The sequence below is a fragment of the Diabrotica undecimpunctata genome, chromosome 1 (assembly GCF_040954645.1).
Source record: "Diabrotica undecimpunctata isolate CICGRU chromosome 1, icDiaUnde3, whole genome shotgun sequence".
Taxonomy (NCBI): Eukaryota; Metazoa; Arthropoda; class Insecta; order Coleoptera; family Chrysomelidae; genus Diabrotica; species Diabrotica undecimpunctata.
This window is the reverse complement of record NC_092803.1, coordinates 58,317,893-58,338,770: the sequence shown is the minus strand read 5'-3', so window position 1 is coordinate 58,338,770 and position 20,878 is coordinate 58,317,893. Positions and strand designations below refer to the sequence as shown.

Sequence of the window (20,878 nt, the reverse complement as noted above, 5' to 3'; positions counted from 1 at the left end):
AAACGCCAGCCATTTTTGTATTCTTTTTTACTTAAAAAACCTATATATACTTCATCTAATTTACTTAGCGTTGCACGTCATCCGCGTCATAGGCCGTGAGGTTACATGATACCAACACGAAATATTTAGGCGGTAGATGTGTTCTTTTTTCGAATCACTTTGCCAAGTACACTGGTATTTAATGTTAATATTAATGTTAACTTAAAGAAATACACAATAATATGTGTCATTTAATTTGTATAAATGCATTATAAAGCGTTTTTATGAAGAACATTTGTTCGGAACACTCTGTAACTGTAATCGAACGAAGGTGATATTTTGGCACAAATTGGTAACACTTATTTGACAGTTGCGGTGTCGGCACTTTTTGTACTCTATTATTTTGAATTTTAAAGTGAGTCCCTCTTGTTGTATATTTTTAGCTATTTAATAAAATCTGTTCTTTTTAGAACAAAATTAGTGTGTTTTATTTCAAAAATGTCACGAAAGAATTTAAATAGTCGTTGTAAAGAGATGGTAGCTTCTTTTATTCATTATTTTGAACAGGAATGTGATAATAACTTAATAATAATATTAATGTATTGTAATAATTCTAATCACTATCGATCAGAAAACCGAAATTTAAATAAATCTGAAAAAAAAAGCATTTGAAAATGTTGTAACAAAACATTTCAAATAAGTAAAGTTATAAGTAATGAAAAAAGTGTTGTTTTTGTTTAAGTATTCCATTTTACATCTTTATACGATGCATACAAGCGGCTCAAATTGTTTTTAACAAGAATATTTTTTAACTCTTGTTTTATTTCTATTTATTTATATTAAATAATAATTTGTTTTGTTGTATAATCCACTTTAGCAATAAATTTTTATACTTTGGCAACTATGTCAACTTCGATTTCTGTCAATGATAATGACGTGCAACGGTAAGTAAATTAGATGGACTGTACATTATTACCTACTAATAAAAGACATATTTAGTTAATTTAAATAAATTATTTAATTATTTAAGCACAATTTATGCAATAGCAAAATTTTTCAATGTTGCTTATCTCAAATCACTTATATCACAAATTTCACATGTTTGACATCGCCTACGTTCAGAATTTTATTGTTTGTTATACATCTTGAGTGTGTATCCATTGATGTTGTTCTGCCCTTAGTCATATGATCTGGTCGCAATTCTTCTGCTAACGGAAGTAGGAAATTTTGCCTAGATATTTCACTGCGAGTAACTTCCTTTTATAGAATCCAAGCATTTATTCCTGTCATATCTAAAATATTAAAAAAACACTTGCAACGGCCATCTTCTTGAAGCTGATTTAGTTGAATACGATCTAGCCATCTGATCTGCAACGTCTACTCCATATTTTGTGTAGTTGAGTATAGAGAACTCAGCACTAAAATATTTTTGTTAGTTTTTTATTGACGGCGGAATAATCTTTCTTGCTCGGTATATTGTTTCACAATGCTGGTAGTCTTCTTTCGTAATTATTTTGACAACTTTACAGGCGTAAAGAAATTATCCGACGTGACATTTTTTCCTTCATTTATAAATAGTCTCATTAGATGATTAACTACATGTTCCCCTAGAAGTTGATTCGCTGATCGTTGCTCATCTTTTATAGGGGTAAGGAAATTCGTTCAATAAATATTCGGACAGGACATCAGCTGCAAGCCAGAATTTAGTTCCAAGCTTATCGGGTTTTTTCGCAATGTATTGGGTAAAGCGGCGTCTTGTTTTCTTGGGAAAAAGCTGTTCGTCGATGGATGTATTTTGGCCAAGTATATAGTATAATATATTGGACCCCGTGTACCAGACCACAGCATTTTTATGCTAACATTTCGTGCTGTATAAGCTCCTCTAGCATACAGTAAGCATATGAATGCTTCGATTTTTTTAATCGAAATTTGTCAACTCTCATCTTTGAGTTGCCTTCTACCTTCAGCAACAATTTATGATTGTATGTTACGAAATATGCGTTCATCGATCAACAGCTGTCATGCAGTAGCTGCAGAATCTCCAATAATGCTTTTCTTAACATAAAGCGTTGTTCCAGCAGCTTCCTTTAGAACATTTTGACTGGTACGTCTTTCTAAAATGAACGGAATACATTACTACGCAGGTATATACTCATAAAAATTTATGTAAGGGAATACATAAATAGAAGCTACTAATATAATATAGTTGCTAACCTGTTGAACTAGCGCTATTGTCAAATAACTCCCATACTATGGTGTCGATGGAGGTATTCAATAAATTGCTTCCGCGAATTCCTCTTACTCATTTGGTAATCCTTCCTAAGTAGTATTGGAAACTGCATTTGAAATTAAGCCAGAAGTACGGGGCCGGTCCTTAATCTCAACTTCCTCTTCAGAATCGCTACCTGATGAATCTCATTGATCAACTTTATCAGGCACATACTCGTCATTTTCATTATCGGATACATCTTCATCACGTAACTCTACTTCAGATTCATTATCTGTCAAATTCTGTAAACACTGTAACAGTTCCTGTTCCGTCAAATATCGACGAGACATGATAATAGCAGAAATGAGAGAAATACAGATTGAACACGCAGTTTCAAAAGCACACAAACTAACAATTTTAGTAAATTTAATTTAAGGTCCGCATTTTTTTAGGTAGACATAAACATATTCAAAAAGTATTTACACTAACTGTAAAAGAGAAATTGTAATCCTCAAATAGATCTAGGAAAGTTCTGAATTATCAATTTTGTAAAATAAATACAAATGAGTAATACAGAGGGTAAAACTAGAAAGCGGCCAAAATTATACAAAGTACCTGTAAAAGAGAAATACTAATCCAGAGGAAGTCATAAAGTGTTAAGTTTCTAAAATAACTATGAATAAGTAAATACAGAGGGTCAAAAATAGAAAGCTGTCAAAATGACGGATCTGGTGGTTTTAGTGATAAGCTTAGATGGGTAGTTCAATATTTACTGCAAAAATCGCTAATCTGTAGTGGAACTGTGCAAGATACTTGTAAAAATAAACAGAATTTACAGACAATAATGAATAACTAGGCGAATTATAATATCAATTAACGAAAACTGATCAAAAGAATTACAAGAAGTAAAACTAGCAGTAGAGAAGAGTTTTGTATAATTGTTAATGGTAATATAACGATGATGAGACCTTTTAATGATTAAGTACATAGAACGACTAGACCAAATCACATTGACAGTAATGAAAGCAAAATAGAAAAGTAATTAAAAAAAAAGGCAGATTTCAGAAGGGTTTAGGGATAGTAAAAAAAATGTCAGTCTTAATTGTTTGCATATTCTAACGTAAAAAATAATTATCTTACCAGTGACATTTTTCCACGTGAGATTAAGGCGTATGTTACGGTTGTCATCGAGAAAAGTTGATATCGTGAGATTGGTAAGAATTTCTGACCCTGTAAATAATAAAAGATTAGATAGCACCTGTCAACTTAAAATACTCTCTGGAAATAATCTACGAGAAATAATCTAATTTTTAGTTTTAAAATCGACAGATAAATACAAATATTTTTTATCCAAAACGAATTGATTATTTTTCTAATATATCAAAAAATAACACAAGTAGTTAGCTGCAATTAGTAGAATTGTTATGTACAAACAATCGTGCAATACAATAAATTGCTCTTGTATGTTTTTTGTTAATTATAATATTTTATTATTCTAAATGTACAGTAATGGTGCGACGAGTTTCCTTGGACCACATGAAATTATGATTTAACCCTCGGTTAGTGTTCTGGGGTATACCATACCCAGGTACTTCTTTTATTTCTATAAAATCGAAAGTAGATAAAATAGCGCCTTCTAGCGCCTAGTAGCTGTAGTTTATACATGTTTTCTCACGAGGACCTTGTTACCAGACGTACATACTATTTCAATTTGAATTAGGAGTTGGTCAAAGACGATTGGGGTGTGTGATACCCCGGTACACTAGTGTTGTAACTTTTAGTTGTTTTGTGTTCTAGAGGTAAATTTACATGATATTTTTGATTTTATTTGCGAGATGTACTATGATTATTATCATAGTACATCTCACATAGTACATCGGATGAAGGGGCTTAAGAAGAGACAGCACACAAAAGGGAGGATTCTGAAGAAGTGGAGGCCGAAGAAGAAAGTGAATTTTCAAGTGGTTCAGAAAGTGATAGTGAGAATAATAGTAAGAGATATCTTTTAGATAAAGACAAATCAAAGTGGTCCAAGCTTCCAAAAAACAAACAAGTCAGAACAAGGTAAAATTTACCAAAAGGAATAGCACGAGAAAAGCAGAGTGTTCTTAATTGTTGGTTGTTATTCTTTACAGAAGAACTATTAGATGACATTGTTGACTATACAAATGTAAAATTAGCGACAAAAGCCCCACGGTACAATGCACGACATCAGTATTTAGTCAAAGAGACTGACAAAATAGAAATTGAAGCCGTTATAGGCCTGCTCTATTTGACGGGACTTTACAAGTCAAACCGACAAAATATTTCTATGAATACTGATGGCAGCGGTATTGATCTTATTCGAACAACAAAGTCACAACAAAGATATTCCATTTTGTTGCAATGATTGCGATTCGACAATGTGCAACATAGAGTAGAACAGAAACAGATCTACAAATTGGCAGTAATTAGAGGTATATTTGATCAACTCGTTGATCGTCGCTTTCAACTGTAAGACACACTATAACCAAGTCAACATCTTACAATAGACGAAAAACTGGAATCGTTCAGGGGACGTATGTAATTTCTTTAATATATACCGAATAAGCCAGCGAAGTATGGCTTAAAAGTATTTGCGCTAGTGGATGCCAAAACACTATTGTCTACACATGGAAGTTTACGTTGGCACACAGCCATAAGGACCTTTCCGACAAAGTAACAATCCGCAAAACATAGTTGAACTTTTGATTGGGCCAGTTTCTGGTACTAAACGTAATATTACTTTCGATAACTGGTTTACTAGTTATCCGCTCATGATCAATCTACTTCAGACTCATTATCTTACATCGGTTGGGACCGTTACGAAGATATATATATATATATATATATATATATTCAGGGATTCTACAGTATTCACTGCCTTCCCTCGCTCAACCGTTTGCATCTCTCTCTGTTGTCCCATTCTCCATCGTTTAGGCCTCTCTTACTCGTGGCGTCGTCTACTTTGTTCCTCCAGGATTTTCCGGGTCGTCCTCTTTTCCTCCTTCCTATGGGGCTCCATTCGGTTATTCTCTTTATCCATCTGCTGTCACTAGTTCTTCTTACATTTCCATACCACTTTAGTCTTTTTTGTTCTATGTATGTTAGTATGTCTGTTTCTATTGACGTTCTGACGTTCTTTGCTTTATTGTGTCATAACTTCTCCTATCCATTCTTGTTACTCTGCAGCATCTTTGCAGGCATTCCATCTCTGTTGCTACTATCTTACTGCTGTTTTTCTTGTTTATGATCCAATTTTCAGCCCCATATGTCATAATACTTCGCACTAATGTTTTATAAATCTGTGTTTTTGTCTTCATATTTAGGTGTCTATCCCACCATACTGAGTTAAGTTGTCGGATTGCTGTTCTTGTTTGTCCTAATCTTTGTGTAATTTCTTCCTCTGTTGTTGCCTTTTTCGTGATTATAAACCCCAAGTATTTGAATTTATCCTTTCCTTTTATTGTTACGTTGTCATCAATCTGTAGATCTTCTATGTCTTCTTCACTTGTAGATAGGTACTCTGTTTTCGCGAGGTTAATATCTAGGCCAGCCAGTTACAAAGAACAAAAGGCAAGTTCCAATAGCACTTCTGAACACACGAGGAATAGAAATTCGTATTTCCTTCAAAGAAGATATAACGGCTGTCTCATATGTGACAAAAAAGTCAAAAAATGTAATCCTCTTTTCTACATTGCATCATGATGATACTATAATTGAAAAAACTGGTGAAAAGAAATTACCTGAAATTATCGACTTTTACAATTCAACCAAAGGCGGTGTAGGCACATTGGATGAGCTATCTGCTAATTACAGCGTATCAAGAAATAGTCGTCGTTGAACTTTGACACTATTTTTTTCGTTTTTGAGTTATATATAAAACAATACAAAAAACGATAAATTAAAAAGACGAATTTTTTTGAAAGAACTTCGTCGACTACGTGATAATCAGCAACCAGATTTACATCAGTTGGGACATAAGCGACGCCGACGCACCTAGGACAAGCACTAGATGTTCTGTTCTAGACTTTTTACATATGCATGCCATGTGATACTCCAATTTGTTTGGAACACGCAATAATGACGTAGGAGTCGTAACTTTTTTATTTTTCAACGTATTTTGGCGAAAATTTTTTTCTTTAGTTTGTAGAATCTTAGGCTATACGTATATTTAGAGTTGTGTGATCAATAATATTTTTCATAATGTGTATTATTCTTAGTGTATTATTGTTCACTCGTGTTTTTTGACTAGCATAATTACAATATGTTGGGTAAATGATGTTTACCATTTAAATATAAGACTTTTAGAGTACCATATTTAATTTATGTTACTGTAAAAGTACCAGACATCGGAGCAGACATCGGTTCAGACCATAACTCCATAGTAGTCACATTACGAACCAAATTGAAACTGGTTAAAAAACCCACACAAAGTAGAATTGATATTAAGAGATTAAGGAAACCACAAACAAAGGAACAAACTGTAAAAACTCTTACTGAAAATCTACGTAAAGCCCAAGAACTGAATAAGAGTTGTTATAACATTGATCAGAAATGGGAAAATATAAAATAAGCAATAATTAAAACAGCAAATGAAAACTTCAAACCAAAGAAAAGAAAGAAAATCATTCAAAACAAAAAATCCAATTAAATATAATGAAACTGATCGATTAATTAAAAAGAGAATAAAAGAAGCTAAGGAGAGAATGTTACATGAGCAGTGCCAAGAACTAGAAGAAATTGAGAAAAAATGAGACTTTTTTAACATGCATAAAAGAATTAGAGAATTAACAGGAATGAGAAAAACACTTCAAACTAGGCAACTAAGAGATGAAAGTGGTGCACTTATAACAGATATAAACAAAAAAAATGCAGAGATGGACACAATATATAGCACAACTTTTTGAAGACAAAGAGAGAACAGAAGCACCAAAAGAATTTAAGTATGATACTGGGCCTGCCATTATACGAGAAGAAATTGAATATGCAATGAAACAAGCTAAAGGTGGTAAATCTCCCGGGCCTGATGAAGTTCCTATCGAATTACTCAAAATTGTGAATACTGAATATATTGATCTTCTTTTGGATCTATTCAATACCATATATAGAACAGGTATAATACGTAAAGAATGGCTCCAATCAACATTCATACTGCTACCCAAAAAAGCCAATGCAAAGAAGTGGAAGAAATTAGATGAAGGCATAAGTAATACACAAATGGGATTTAGGAAATGACTGGGAACACGAGATGCACTGATTGCAGTAAGTGTTCTTTCGCAGAGATGCTTAGATATAAATCAGGAAGTATATGCCTGTTTCATTGATTTTGAGAAGGCATTTGACAGAGTGCAGCATAATCGGCTTAAAGAAATTTTATTAAATAAAAACATAGACAGTAGAGTCAACAATCATATGTAACCTCTATTGGAACCAAACAGCAAAATGAAAAGTTGAAAACGAACTAACCGAAGATATCCAGATTCGCCGTGAGGTCCGCCAAGAGTGTATTTATATAATTACTTATAATAAATGGTGAGCCACTTAATAACAAGATATGCTGACGACACCGTCCTTCTGGCAGGAACACTAGAAGAACTGCAACACCTTGCTGAACAACTAAATATATATTGCAACGATTATGGACTAAAAATAAATTTGAAGAAAACCAAGTTCATGATATTTACAAAAGGATAAAATATCAAAGTTAAGCTAGTACTAGATAATACAGAAATTGAACAAATATCTTCGTACAAATACCTTGGAGCACGGATCACAGAAGATACTGATCAGACAAAGGAAATAAGATGCCGCATTGAAATTGCACGGTCAATCACGGCTTTTAATAGAATGAGAAATTTTTTTTCGATATCAATATATCGCTACGAATAAGAATGCTTCAATGTTATATTTTCTCTACCCTGTTGTATGGGGTTGAAGCTTGGACACTTAAAAAATCCAACATTTAAAACCTAGAAGCATTCGAAATATGGTGTTACTGACGTATTTTGAAAATATCATGGATGGATCGCAAAATAAACGAACAAGTTCTCGAACAAATAGGAAAACAATGCGAAGTTTTAAATTCCATAAAAATCAGGAAATTGGAATACTTGGGGCACATCATGAGAGGTGAAAAATACGAACTACTAAGGAATATAATGCCGGGTAAAATCAAAGGCAGAAGAACCGTAGGTAGACGTAAAATCTCGTGGCTACGCAATCTCCGTGAATGGTTTGGATGCAGTTCAATTCATGGCGCGTAACCAACAAAATTATAATTGCCAGAATGATTTTCAAACTCCGATAGGAGCGGAACATGAAGAAGAAGAAGATTTAATTTATTTGAATCATAAATTAGTGAAAAACCAAAAGTAATTAATTAAAGTTTTAACTTCCTGCGTTAGTTTAGTTTGGGGTGTGACATACCCCGGAACACCTCTCGTGGTAATTTATTTAGGCACACTAACGCAGGGATAATTATTTTATAGACAGGTCTGTGTTTTGCTTTGATTTGCTTACATGCAAATTGCCTGTGTTTGAAATGAAAATATGATCTACTAATATCTTTTTAGGTTATTTGGTATTTTTAATTCATTTTCTTTTTTCAATGATCAGATTAGTCTTATGGACAGTAATAGTTAAATACTAGAGTTCTTAAAGGTGCTTCTATCTTGGCAGCGATATAGATTATTTATTCCATTTATTCCTAGAAACAGAAAATGGCTAGGTTATTTATTAGGAAATTTGATAGCAAACTTAATCAATAATCGAGATCGCTAATAGATGATCTTTGTACTGTAAAACTTCTTGGTAACACAATATTAATGTCCACAATATATTAGCTGTTTAAAACAGACTTATCTAGACTTAGGCAAATATGCAAATTGCATATTTTGCATATAATGCATAAAAAATGCAAAAATGTCAAATTTTGCATATTTTTATAAAAGTAAGCATAAAGTGCATATAATTTGAAAATTTGGTATTAACTATATATTTTTATATTCAAACTTACAGATAGCATGAATATGCCTATATTAAATTTTGTTTTATAATCACTTGGTATTCAAATTCTTGGTATAGTAACTAATAAAAGACAGCGGCTTATAGTTTTATCACGTTTTGTCATGGAATTGGTTTGTGTTTGCCTATGTCTCTAGGTAAAAATTTTTATTTTGACGGTCAGTTTCACTTGGTTTTACTTTTGTTGTAAAATTGGAGGCGTAAACAACGTGTATTTCTAATTGTGAATAATTATTGTGCTGTGAAAATGCCGAAAATAAACAATGTTTCAACTTGGATAAAACCTTACAAAGAGCTATCTATGGATATGGATAAAGTTTATTGCTCATGTTGTGGCAAAACTATAAGTACATACGTATTATTTTTTATTTTATTTTAAAACTTTACACGGTGGGTGGTACAAACAAAGATTTTAAAAGTGGAGATTATGTTTAAGAAAAGTACCGACACAAGGCTAGTTCGCAATAATCGATGTATTTTTTCTTTGTTCAAGCATTTTTTAAACTCCTTGCGATAAAAAATAGGATACCTATTTAAAATTCAAATCATTCAATAGTCAATATCATAGCTATCTATCAATAGCATAGTTTGCTTTAATTTTGCTAAAAACAAAAACATATCATATATTAGACTTAATTAATTAAGTTCTTTTATTTATGCTCACAGTATTTCTTCTTTAAATGTAAACAGAAAAGACCAAGAGCCTCTTGTAAATATTTGGGGGTTCTTCCTTCTTGCACAGTCATTTCTTGACATTCTCAAGATTACTACACCGATTTTTATTTGATTTAATTTAAATATTTTAATTGTTATGCAAAAACGGTTCATTTTTAGTTTATTTCTACAATCTTAGATTTTAAAAATGGGTACAACTATAGAATATTTATATTCTTTTTCAGATTTCATCTGAAAAAAAAATTCAAATAGATCAGCATGTCAGAACCGCGAAACATTTAGCTAAAAAGTAAAAACCACATCCGGTGAAAAATATCAACCTTCAGTGTCCAAGTGCTTTCAGTCAAGTTCCAAAAAACAAACCGAACAAGAAACTTTTAACGAAGACTTGTGTCGTGCATTAATATCTTCTAATATACCGCTTTCAAAATTATCTAATGAAAACTTTAGTTCTTTTTTAAAAAAAATATTGCAAACAAAACATTTCGAGTGAACGAGTAAAAGAGAAATAATGTCAATTTGTTATACTTCTCAGTTATCAACAACATAAAAGACGAAATAGGTAATCATTACTTTTACATATGTGTGGACAAGACCACTGACTCGTCAGGAAGATACATTGTGCACTTATTGATTGGTGTACTGTTCATCTGGGCCGGGTATTCTTTTCTGTTTCATTTTTTGAATGATGTCTAAATATTCATCATATGTTGGTATCCCTATTTCATTATCTCTAATGTTTTCCATTGCGCCTACTTCCTCTTCCGGGCTTTCTTTGCATCTATATAGTTCTGTGAAGTGTGTTTCCCATGATTTATTGTCAATTATAACTACTGGTCTGCCTTTTCTTTGTTGAGCTTTTAGGTATCCAAATAGTTTGGCGCTGTCCCTACTATTATTTTCTAGGTCCTTTAACAGCTCTTCCATCAACAGTTTTTTTTTGTTCTTGCAAAAATTATCCGCTGCTTTCTTATTTTCTTTATATTCGTTTCGATGATGTTCTTCTTTAGTTGATATCCATTTATCTCTTGCTTGGTTTTTCTGTTTGATTTTGATTTCGCATTCTGCATTAAACCATTCTTTCCTTCTTTTTATTTTCCTCTATACTAGTACCCCTTCAGCTGAATTCAAAATGGATTCTTTTATATTGTTTCATATGTCCTCTGTGTTATTTACTTTACTTCTGTTAGATTTTCCTTTAGGGTTGTCTCATATTGTTCTCTAAGTTCCTGTACTTTTAACTTCTCCAGATTCCATCTTCTTTTGTTTTGTCTTGTTCTCTCTGCTTTAATTATCTTCATTTTGATTTCTCCTATTACTAGAAAATGGTCTGTATTCGCGTTTGCTCCTCTATATTATTTGACATCGTGCATTATTGCTTTCCATTTTTTGGATATTAGTATATGATCTATCTGATCGCCATCTGTTGTGCTAGGTATCAACCATGTTACTTTATGCTCTCTTCTGTGCATATAATGTAACTGTTTGTTATTGCTGCTATTTGGCATAATTTTCTTTCGTTATCGTTTGTCTCCTCATAAATGGTTTCTTTCCCTGCTACTTCCTTATACTGTTTTTTTTTGCCTACTTTTGCATTGAAGTCATCAAGCATTAGTACTATATCATTTCTGGGTAACCTTTCATATAATTCTTCCAGTTGTGCATATAATTCAATTTTATCACTTTCTGGTGCATTTTCTGTGAATACTGCGCCGTTTTTCACTTGCTTATTTTCTCCCGAGTAGTATATTGTGTAGTTTTTCTTTTTGGTATTTCCTTCTTCTTTCCATCGTACTTCTTGTAGTGCTAGTATGCTATTCTGTATCTTTGCATTTCTCTTGCCACCTCTTCCATTTTTCCTGGTCTCAATAATATTTGAACGTTCCAGGTTCCTATTTTAACTCTATTTTTCTTCTTGCTTTGTCTTGTCTTGTTTTGTTTTGTCTTTTTTTTATCTCTTTTTCTTATGTTTGATTCATTGTTCTTTTTCCTTGTTAGTTTCGTCATCTGGTTTTCATCTGTTTTCTTTAAAGCCTCTTTATATTCCATAGACGCGTTTTCCATATTCGATTTCCGGGATGTTTTAGTGATACTGGTCGTTTGTTCTTTACTATGTGCTACTTTTACATACGATCCCAGTTTTTTTGCTTTATGCCAGTATTATTTGCGGTCTTGGTTATTTTCGCCATATTTTCGTCATCTCCTGGTGATCTTTCAGTATATTTTCTTCCACTGGGTTTTCCTTGAGGTCTTTTAGTATTCATCGTTTCGCTTTGTGTCTTCTTGTATCCTAAGCTTTCCATAGTTTATGTTTTGTCGTCTATTTTTAGCTTATAATTTAGCAATGCCTTTTGACCCCTTTCTCTTACTTCTTTTAAGTGTTTCAGTATTTTTCTCTGTTCTTGTATCTCCTTGGAATAATCTTCACTTAGATAAATGTCAGTTTCTTTTAGTCTTTTGGGTTGGATCATTATTTCTGTTCTTTTGGAACCGCTTTTAAGTTCCAGTAGTATAGGTCTCGGTAACTGTCGTAGGGGATCTCTTTGGCTACCGACGCGTTTTATATTTATTATGTCTGTGTGTTCACCCTAGTGGAACTTGGATTTTAATTGCCATATTTTTTATACTATTTATCATATAATTTTCTTATTCACCTTGTTATTCTCTGTTATACCATATACTATAACATTTTTCTTCCTTACTTCTCTTTCTAGATCTTCTATTCTTTTTTCGTGTACTTTATTTTCTGATTTTAATGGTATATTTTCAGCTTTTAATTCTGCAATTTCCAGTTTCACGAGCTGTAAATAATTTTGCACTTCAATTAGTTTTTGTTCTATTCTTATACCTCTATTATCCATACAATCTAATTTTTCACTCATCTTTTTCATCATTTCCTCCATTTTTTCATATATAGATTCTTTTTTTAAATCTCTAGGATAGCGTTAAAAGCTTTCTCACCTCGAAGTTTCGGAAGACTTTGCTTTTATCCAATCTCAGAGACTAGGAGTTAACTATTTTTGACACACTTACTTCCGCAGATTTCTCTCACAATCCGGCAACGTCGCCGTTTATCTGTCTGTATTCCGTGACCTAAGAGTTCCTTAACTGTCAATTGTCAAATTTGTCAAACTGAAGTGCCCGCTTACTTTCTAGTTGTTTACACTATTTATTATGTGTACTTACAGTTTTACTTATGGATTTCTATTCACTGCACTTTTTTCTATGTCGATGCTACTTTCTGTGTATACTTTTTTAATTTATAACCACTGTTTTTTGACTTATCCTTGGAGCGAAATAATTTTGACGTGTTTTCAATCACACACACTGTTGCCAAGTGCGTTGTGCACACACAAGTTTATTGGTGGTTTTTAAACCACGTGAGATTCGCCGAAGATACGGATGGTATGATAAATATACTGAAATGTCTCCAGACTCATTCTCATATAAGCATAAAATGGTGGTGTTTCTTAAGCTCTTTAAATAGGTGATTGTATTTTCCTAAATATGTACTTCCTTTTTTTATTTATGGGATGAGCCGAAAACTAGCGATTTAAAGAAGTACAAATGATCTACTACTTTTCACTTAAAGACATGCATTCACTTTCGTCAATACCGTTGTTCATGTACATAATTTTATAATGTAAAAAAGCTAACTTTCCCGGCGCCTCAGAAACCGCAAAGAACACTGAAAGGAAAGTATCTTCTTCGGTATATTCTGGGTATGAATAAGCAAGTAAATACGGCCTTGGGATTGGTGATAAATATAGCAAGAGGATATTATAATTTCGTTTTTGTAAGCCGTTTCTAGATTTATAATGGGCATTTGTTTAAAATATTTTCATACAACTTTTTACGTAGATTCAACTAATTTTAATAGTTCTACAAGTTGTTTTTTTTTGTGTAAGAATTCATAAAATATATTTCATGTTTTGATAAAAATTCTTATAAAATTCTTATAAAAAAAATATTACTTATAAAATACATTTCTAGAGGCTAACAGAGATTAGTAGGTATATTTACTACTTAGTTTTAAAGTAATTTAGGTTAGAGAAAACTAGCTTAAAAATTTTCATCATGTACATTTAATAAAGAAATTGTCATGGGATAGTCTTAGACTTCCCATGACAGTTAATCACAAGTCTTTTACCAACCCCCGCTCATATTTACTTCCTTAATTAATGAATTCGTTAAGTATATTTTTATTGATCGATATACATCCTTGTTGCTAATAATCCCATAAGCGCACTCCAATATAAACAGTATTGTAAAATGTCTAACTATATAAAGCTAAATATTAGTATAAGCTGTTTACTGTCTCCATGAGAACATTTTAATATAAATAAAACATGTCTTAGGCACACTTTTTTGTGAGTTGTTTGTTATGTAGAATATTTGACGCCGTCGAGAATTATTGTAAACTATTAAATGTTTTTAATTATTCATATTACGATCATAAAATGTATAAAGAAGAATATAAAAAAGAATATCACATCTATTCTAACTTCTAATACTTACACCTTTTTGTGACAGTAAGAAAATATTGAGTTAATCGTTTCCTTGGGAATGCTACAGTACAATTTAAAAATTAAGGTCCAGGTAGTTCAATTTATTTAACAGGGTTAAGTAAATATCAGGAAATCCATACCTAAGAGCTTTTGGAGGTTAGCGCAAAAAAAATTATGATATTAGCAATTAAATATAATCAAAAATTTTGATTTTTAAGTTTATATTATGCCTGAGTATGGTGAGGATGATTTAATCAAAGCCAGATCCCCTATTAATATTGTTGAGACTGTACGAATTGGAAAAAAGAACAAAAATGGATACCGTTTATACAGAATTGTCCTTCGTAACCATCATGACTGTCTGTCAATACTCAGAAATAGACGAAATATTGACAGATTATTAAAAATTTGTATTGATTCAGGTCTCACTATCACTATCAAGTGAACACTATCAAGAGTGAACTTAAGGAAAGAGGAAGAAAAGGTGAACAAACTTTATTTATTAAGTAATTAAATGGCACTCCTAGAATAATGGCAAACAACTAACACAGTCTTCACCTGGAGTGTGGGTTTATTTTCAAAATGTAGGAGGTCTAAGAAGTAAGCTTGACAGTTTATTTATGAATGTATCCTATTCTCATTACAATATTATCATATTCAACGAGACCTGGTTGACGTGTAACTATGCCAATGAAGAGCGGCAGTTGTTTGACTTCATAATATACAGAACTGATCGCTCCAGAGAAACAAGTTCATTCTCAAGAGGTGATGGAGTCCTTATTGCAGTTCATAAGAGCTTCAAAAGTAGATCTTTAACAGTTAATCAGACAGTCGAACAACTTTTTGTCTTGGTGACTGAAGGTGCAAATCAGTTTATTATAAGAACAGCAATATTACAGCAAATGACAAGACGTTATGGAAGGCGACTAAGAAGCTTAAGAAACCATACACAACTGTTCCTCCCATCAGTAAACCAAATGGCGAATGGGCCTGTTCCAACAAAGAAAAAGCGGACGTCTTTGCTGAACATCTTACAAACGTATTTCAAACAGAGCCAGCAGACCCTGATGAAGAAGTCGAAGAACTAATTAGCGCAGCATGTCAAATGTCCCTCCCAATTAAAAGTTTTACTCCTTTAGAAGTCAGGCAAGAAATAAACAAACTCAACTCACGAAAGACCCCAGGTTATGATTTAATTTCGGCACAAGTACTAAAACAACTTACTCGCAAGACCATTACTTTGCTAACAGTTATATTTAACCGATGCTAAGCTTATCATACTTTCCAAAAATATAGAAATTTGCTGAAGTCATAATGATCCTCAAGCCAGGAAAAGAGCCGAATGAAGTAACATTTTATCGACTATCAACCGTAAGCAAAGTTTTTGAAACTTTGATTCTGCTGCTACAAAGGATATACGCAGATCATGAATTCCTAACATTACTTCCAAAACATCAGTTTGGTTTTCGGGAAAATCACTCCACTACCAAACAAGTTCATCGAACGATAAATGAAATATCAAAAAGTCTTGAAGAAAAGAAATACTGCAACGCTGTATTTCTAGACATTTCACAAACGTTTGACAAAGTCTGGCACAGAGGTCTGCTATACAAAGTAAAAATAGCATTATCCTGTAACTACTTCCTCCTACTTAAATCCTACATATCAAATAGATATTTCTCTGCAAAATTCAAAGACCAACAATCCAACCTCTGCCCTATCAACTCCGGAGTCCCGTAGGGTAGTGTTCTAGGGCCGCTGCTTTTCTCATTCTACATAGCCGATATACCAGAGACTAATAATACTACAATCGCTTTCTTTGCTGACGACGTAGCAATACTAGCTGTAAATGAAGATCCCATACAAGCCTCACAAAACCTGCAAGATCATCTGAACATACTCAGTGATTGGTATACGAAATGGAGAACAAAAGTAAATAAAACAAAATCAGCTCAAATAACATTCATCAACTGTCACAACATATACCCACCTGTAAGGATGGAAAATGTGAGAATACCAACATTAACAGACGCTAGATACCTTGGCCTCCATCTTGACCAACGTCTCACTTGGAAGAAACATATCGAGACCAAAAGAAGACAGCTATCTGGTTCTACGGCCTACACCTATGGGGCTGTGCAAAGCCAACGTCGCTGAATATTATCCAAAGATTCCAGTCTAAAGTGCTAAGATCGATAGTGGATGCACCATGGTACATAAGTAATCAAACACTTCACTACGACTTAAAGATTCCTTTCATTCAGAGAAGAAATCCATCGAGCCACGGAGTTACAAAATGAACTTACCATTCACCATAAAAATGAGCTAGTAAGGGAACTATTCAACAATGGTCCAGCCACAAGAAGACTAGATAGAACCTGGCCCCAAGACCTACTTCAAAACTAAACCAAAATAAAATAAGGTGTGACATCATTGGAAGTCTCTCCTTCACGCGCAAAACCTGTAACACATTTATTTAATACTCTGTAATGATGTAGATTGTAAATAAACATATATAATAAAAAAATAAGAACAGAATATTTTACACCAAAGTCTACATTTGAGAAATATTCCATATTTTGTGAAACTTAGCACAAATAGCTGAAGTTTATCCATCTGCAAACTATTATCTGGCTGCTGACTCCAATTTACCAAACTGCGAATAGTTTTCAAATGACATGTGCTCTACAACAATTCCTCTACTAACTGCCACAGCATCTGAAGTTGAAGCCCTGCAGGTTGTGTCTGGTATGTGTGCATACCACAATTTGTTTCAGTCCAACACTATCGTGAGTTCCACTGGTAATATTCTTGATTTGGTGCTGGTTGATGATGCTGATGTACCTGGCCAGGGCAGATGAAGGTCTTTTGAGGGAGGGTATGCACCACTTACCACTGGAATTTGAGATAAAGATAACCAAAAGGTGTCCCAATAAGAGTGGTTTGGTTAGTGATGGTTTCTATAGGGACTTTAAGTTGGCTGACTATATGAAATAACTGATTTTTTATCACAGTTCTGTTGGGATAATTTATTTTTAGGAAAACCACTGAATCAAATCGTGAATGTTTTTTATGATATAGTTTACTTAGTTATAGAATTATTTATTCCCCTCAAAAGGTATTCAAAACGTAGATTCTCTTCTTGGTTCTCACCAGAGTTGAAGAACCTGATACTTGAGAAAAAGAAAGCTCACAAAAAATATCTTTTATCTAAATCACTTCTGGATTATCGCACTTTTTCTTAGCTGAGGGCCAACTGTAAATAGTTAAAAGCTGAAGGCTACAGAAATCACATTTATTTAACAGAATTATAACTAGGAAATAATTTGAAGGGATTTTGGTCGTTTTTGAATTCACAGAGTGGAAAGCCTTCATTGCCCTTCCTTGCCTTCCTTGCCCGATGTGTTGAGTTATGGTGGTGTTGAATCCAGTCACGGGCCAGATATTGTAAACCTTTTTGCAGAATATTTTTCTACAGTCTATTCCACTCAAATATATGACATACCCAGTGATTTACCTTCACTTGGTCTTACTAACTTAGCTGGTTTCAACATAACTATATCTGATATTTGTTTAAAATTATCAGAACTGGATGTGAATAAGAGTCCTGGTTCTGATGGATTGCCTCCCATCTTTCTCAAGAATCGTTGTTTTATATTATCCAGACCTCTTTTTCACATTTTTAATCTATCCTTAAATAAGGGTGAATAATGGAAAAATAGTTTTTTAACACCTATTTTTAAAGCGGGAGATAATTCATTGGTGAATAATTACAGGCCAATTAGTGTAATACCAAAGAAATTTGAATGTTTTGTATGTGACTATATCAAAGCTTTATTTTAAAAAACAGCTAGTAGACCAACAATTTGGATTTCGATATAGCAGATCAACTGAATGTAATATACTAGTGTTTGTGGACTTCCTAAGGAACGCCATGGAGAGGGTCTGTAGGGTATATGCACTGTACACTGATTTCTCCAAGGCCTTTAATCGGGTCAACCATAATATTTTAATAGATAAACTTAAAAAAATGGGTGTTGATGGGCCACTTTTTAGATGGCTGAGAACATACTTGACTGACCGAGGTTCAGATGGTACGTATCAGGGATTTTGTTTCCAGTGAGATTAAAATTCATTCAGGAGTACCCTAGGCTTCTCATTTGGGACCCCTGTTATTTAACATATTCATCAATGATATACACCACTGCTTCTAGCACAGTTCACCTCTTCTTTTTGCGGACGATTTAAAGTTCTACACAATTATAAATAATACAGAAGATTGTGTTAATCTCTGAGTGGTGTGTGTTGAATGCCATGACCCTGAACGCATCCAAGTGTCATGCTGTTTCTTTTGGACGATCGAGAGACCCAATAGAATATAATTATAATATACAAAACTTTCTTGTTGACTGGGTTACCGAAATTCGTGAACTGGGAATTAATTTAGACTCTAGACTTTTATTTGAATTGCATTATATGTCAATAATTTCCAAGTCTTTACAAATGCTTGGCTTTATAAAAAGATTCACTAGAGACTTTCAAAATATTGAAGCAATTAAATTACTATATTGGTCTTTAGTCAGGCTCCATCTAAAATATTGTTCTTGTGTATGGTCTCCATCTTATAATATTTGCATATCAAAAATTGAGACAGTTCAACACAAAATCTTGAAATATGTAGCATATGAACAGGGTATACCTTTTGAATTAAATCAAGTAAATTATGATCAAATTGAAATCCAACTTGTTATTCTCTCATTGTACGATCGACGATTAATTAAAGATGCAAAGATGCTTTATGGCATAATTAATTCTACAGTGTTGTGTCCTCAGCTACTTGAGCAGATTGGTCTGCATATACCTCTACGTAGAACACGATTAAACCAAAGTTTTTATGTCCCTCTTCACAGAACCAACTATGCATATGATAATTTTTTTATCTCGAGCACTAAGATGGGCAAATATTTACCCAAATCTAGTTTTTTTTGCACAGAAGGCCGAATTCATTTCTGGTCTCAGGCATATGTTTATTTGAGTGACTGGAATAGGTAATCACCATGTTGATGTGTAAAACTAAATTACGTGATTAAGTTTGTGATATTTATACTTTTATTATTGTGACATTTATACTTATATTTTTTAAACATTGTTAATCTTATGAATTAAGTTCCATAAAGGAGGTGTGAAAAGTTTGATTTCTATTCTAAATAATTTAGTATATGATTCTAAATTATACCTATTAATTAAAATTCATAACATTCAATTAACCGCTAATTGGTGGACAATATTTTTTGTTAATTTGTTTTTGTTTTGCTAATATAAATAAATTTGATGCTTTAATAACTTCTTCTTCTTCAAGTGCCATCTTCGTTCCGAAGGTTGGCGATCATCAGGGCTATACGTATTTTCGAAACTGCTGACCGAAACAATTCGTTGCTGCTACAGCTATACCATTCCCGTAGATTCTTTAGCCAGGAGTTTCGTCTTCTTCCTATGGACCTTTTTCCTGCTATTTTCCCTTGCATAATTATTCGAAGCAGTTCATATCTTTCGCCTCTTGTAATGTGTCTCAAGTATTGCAGTTTTCGTTTTTTGATCGTAAATATGACTTCCTTTTCTTTATTCATTCTTCTCAAGACCTCGACATTTGTGACTCTCTCGGTCCATGATATTCTCAGGATTCTGCGATACATCCACAGTTCAAATGCCTCTAATTTTTTTGTATCAATCTTTTTCAACGTCCATGACTCCATTCCGTAGAACAGCACAGAAAGTACGTAACATCTCATCAGGCGAAGTTTCATTTCAAGGCTCAAATCTCTTCCGCAGAACACTCTCTTCATTTTAGTGAATATGGATCTGGCTTTTTCTATTCTTATTTTGATTTCTGCTGAGCTATCGTTGTCTTCATTTATAAAAGTGCCTAAATATTTGTATTTGCTAACTCGATCGATAATTTCATTGTGCAAATATAAATTTTGGACATTTTGTGTTGATTTCGATATTACCATAAATTTAGTTTTCCTTATGTTCAAAGATAGTCCATATTCTTCGCTGCAGTCTGCTATCTTATTCACCAATGTCTGTAGCTCTTCAAGTGTTTCTGCGATCAGAACGGTGTCGTCGGCAAATCTCAGATTGTTTAATCTAACACCATTTATTTTAATACCTACGGATTGCTCAGAGAGTGTTCTATTCATTACGTCTTCGGAATAGAGATTAAACAGGGTTGGTGACAGTATACACCCTTGTCTCACACCTCGCTTTATTTCGATTTCTTCAGTGGTATTATTCTCTACTCTCACTACTGCTTTCTGATTGTAGTACATATTTGCTATTAGTCGGATGTCTCGTTTATCTAAATTCTTTTCTGTCAGGAGTCTGATTAGGTGATCATGCCGCACTTTATCAAAGGCCTTGTTGTAATCTATGAAACACATGAATACATCTTGATTTATGTCAA

General features: G+C 33.1%; 1 protein-coding gene across 1 annotated transcript in view; it reads right to left on the bottom strand.

The window, feature by feature from the left end:
- The window catches only part of LOC140449646 (uncharacterized), a 156,496-nt gene that overhangs the window by 55,023 nt on the left and 80,595 nt on the right, over window positions 1-20,878 (bottom strand). The window contains exon 4 of the mRNA XM_072542907.1: window positions 3,329-3,418. Coding sequence (XP_072399008.1) covers window positions 3,329-3,418 — 90 coding nt within the window. The remainder of the gene's footprint in view (window positions 1-3,328; window positions 3,419-20,878) is intronic.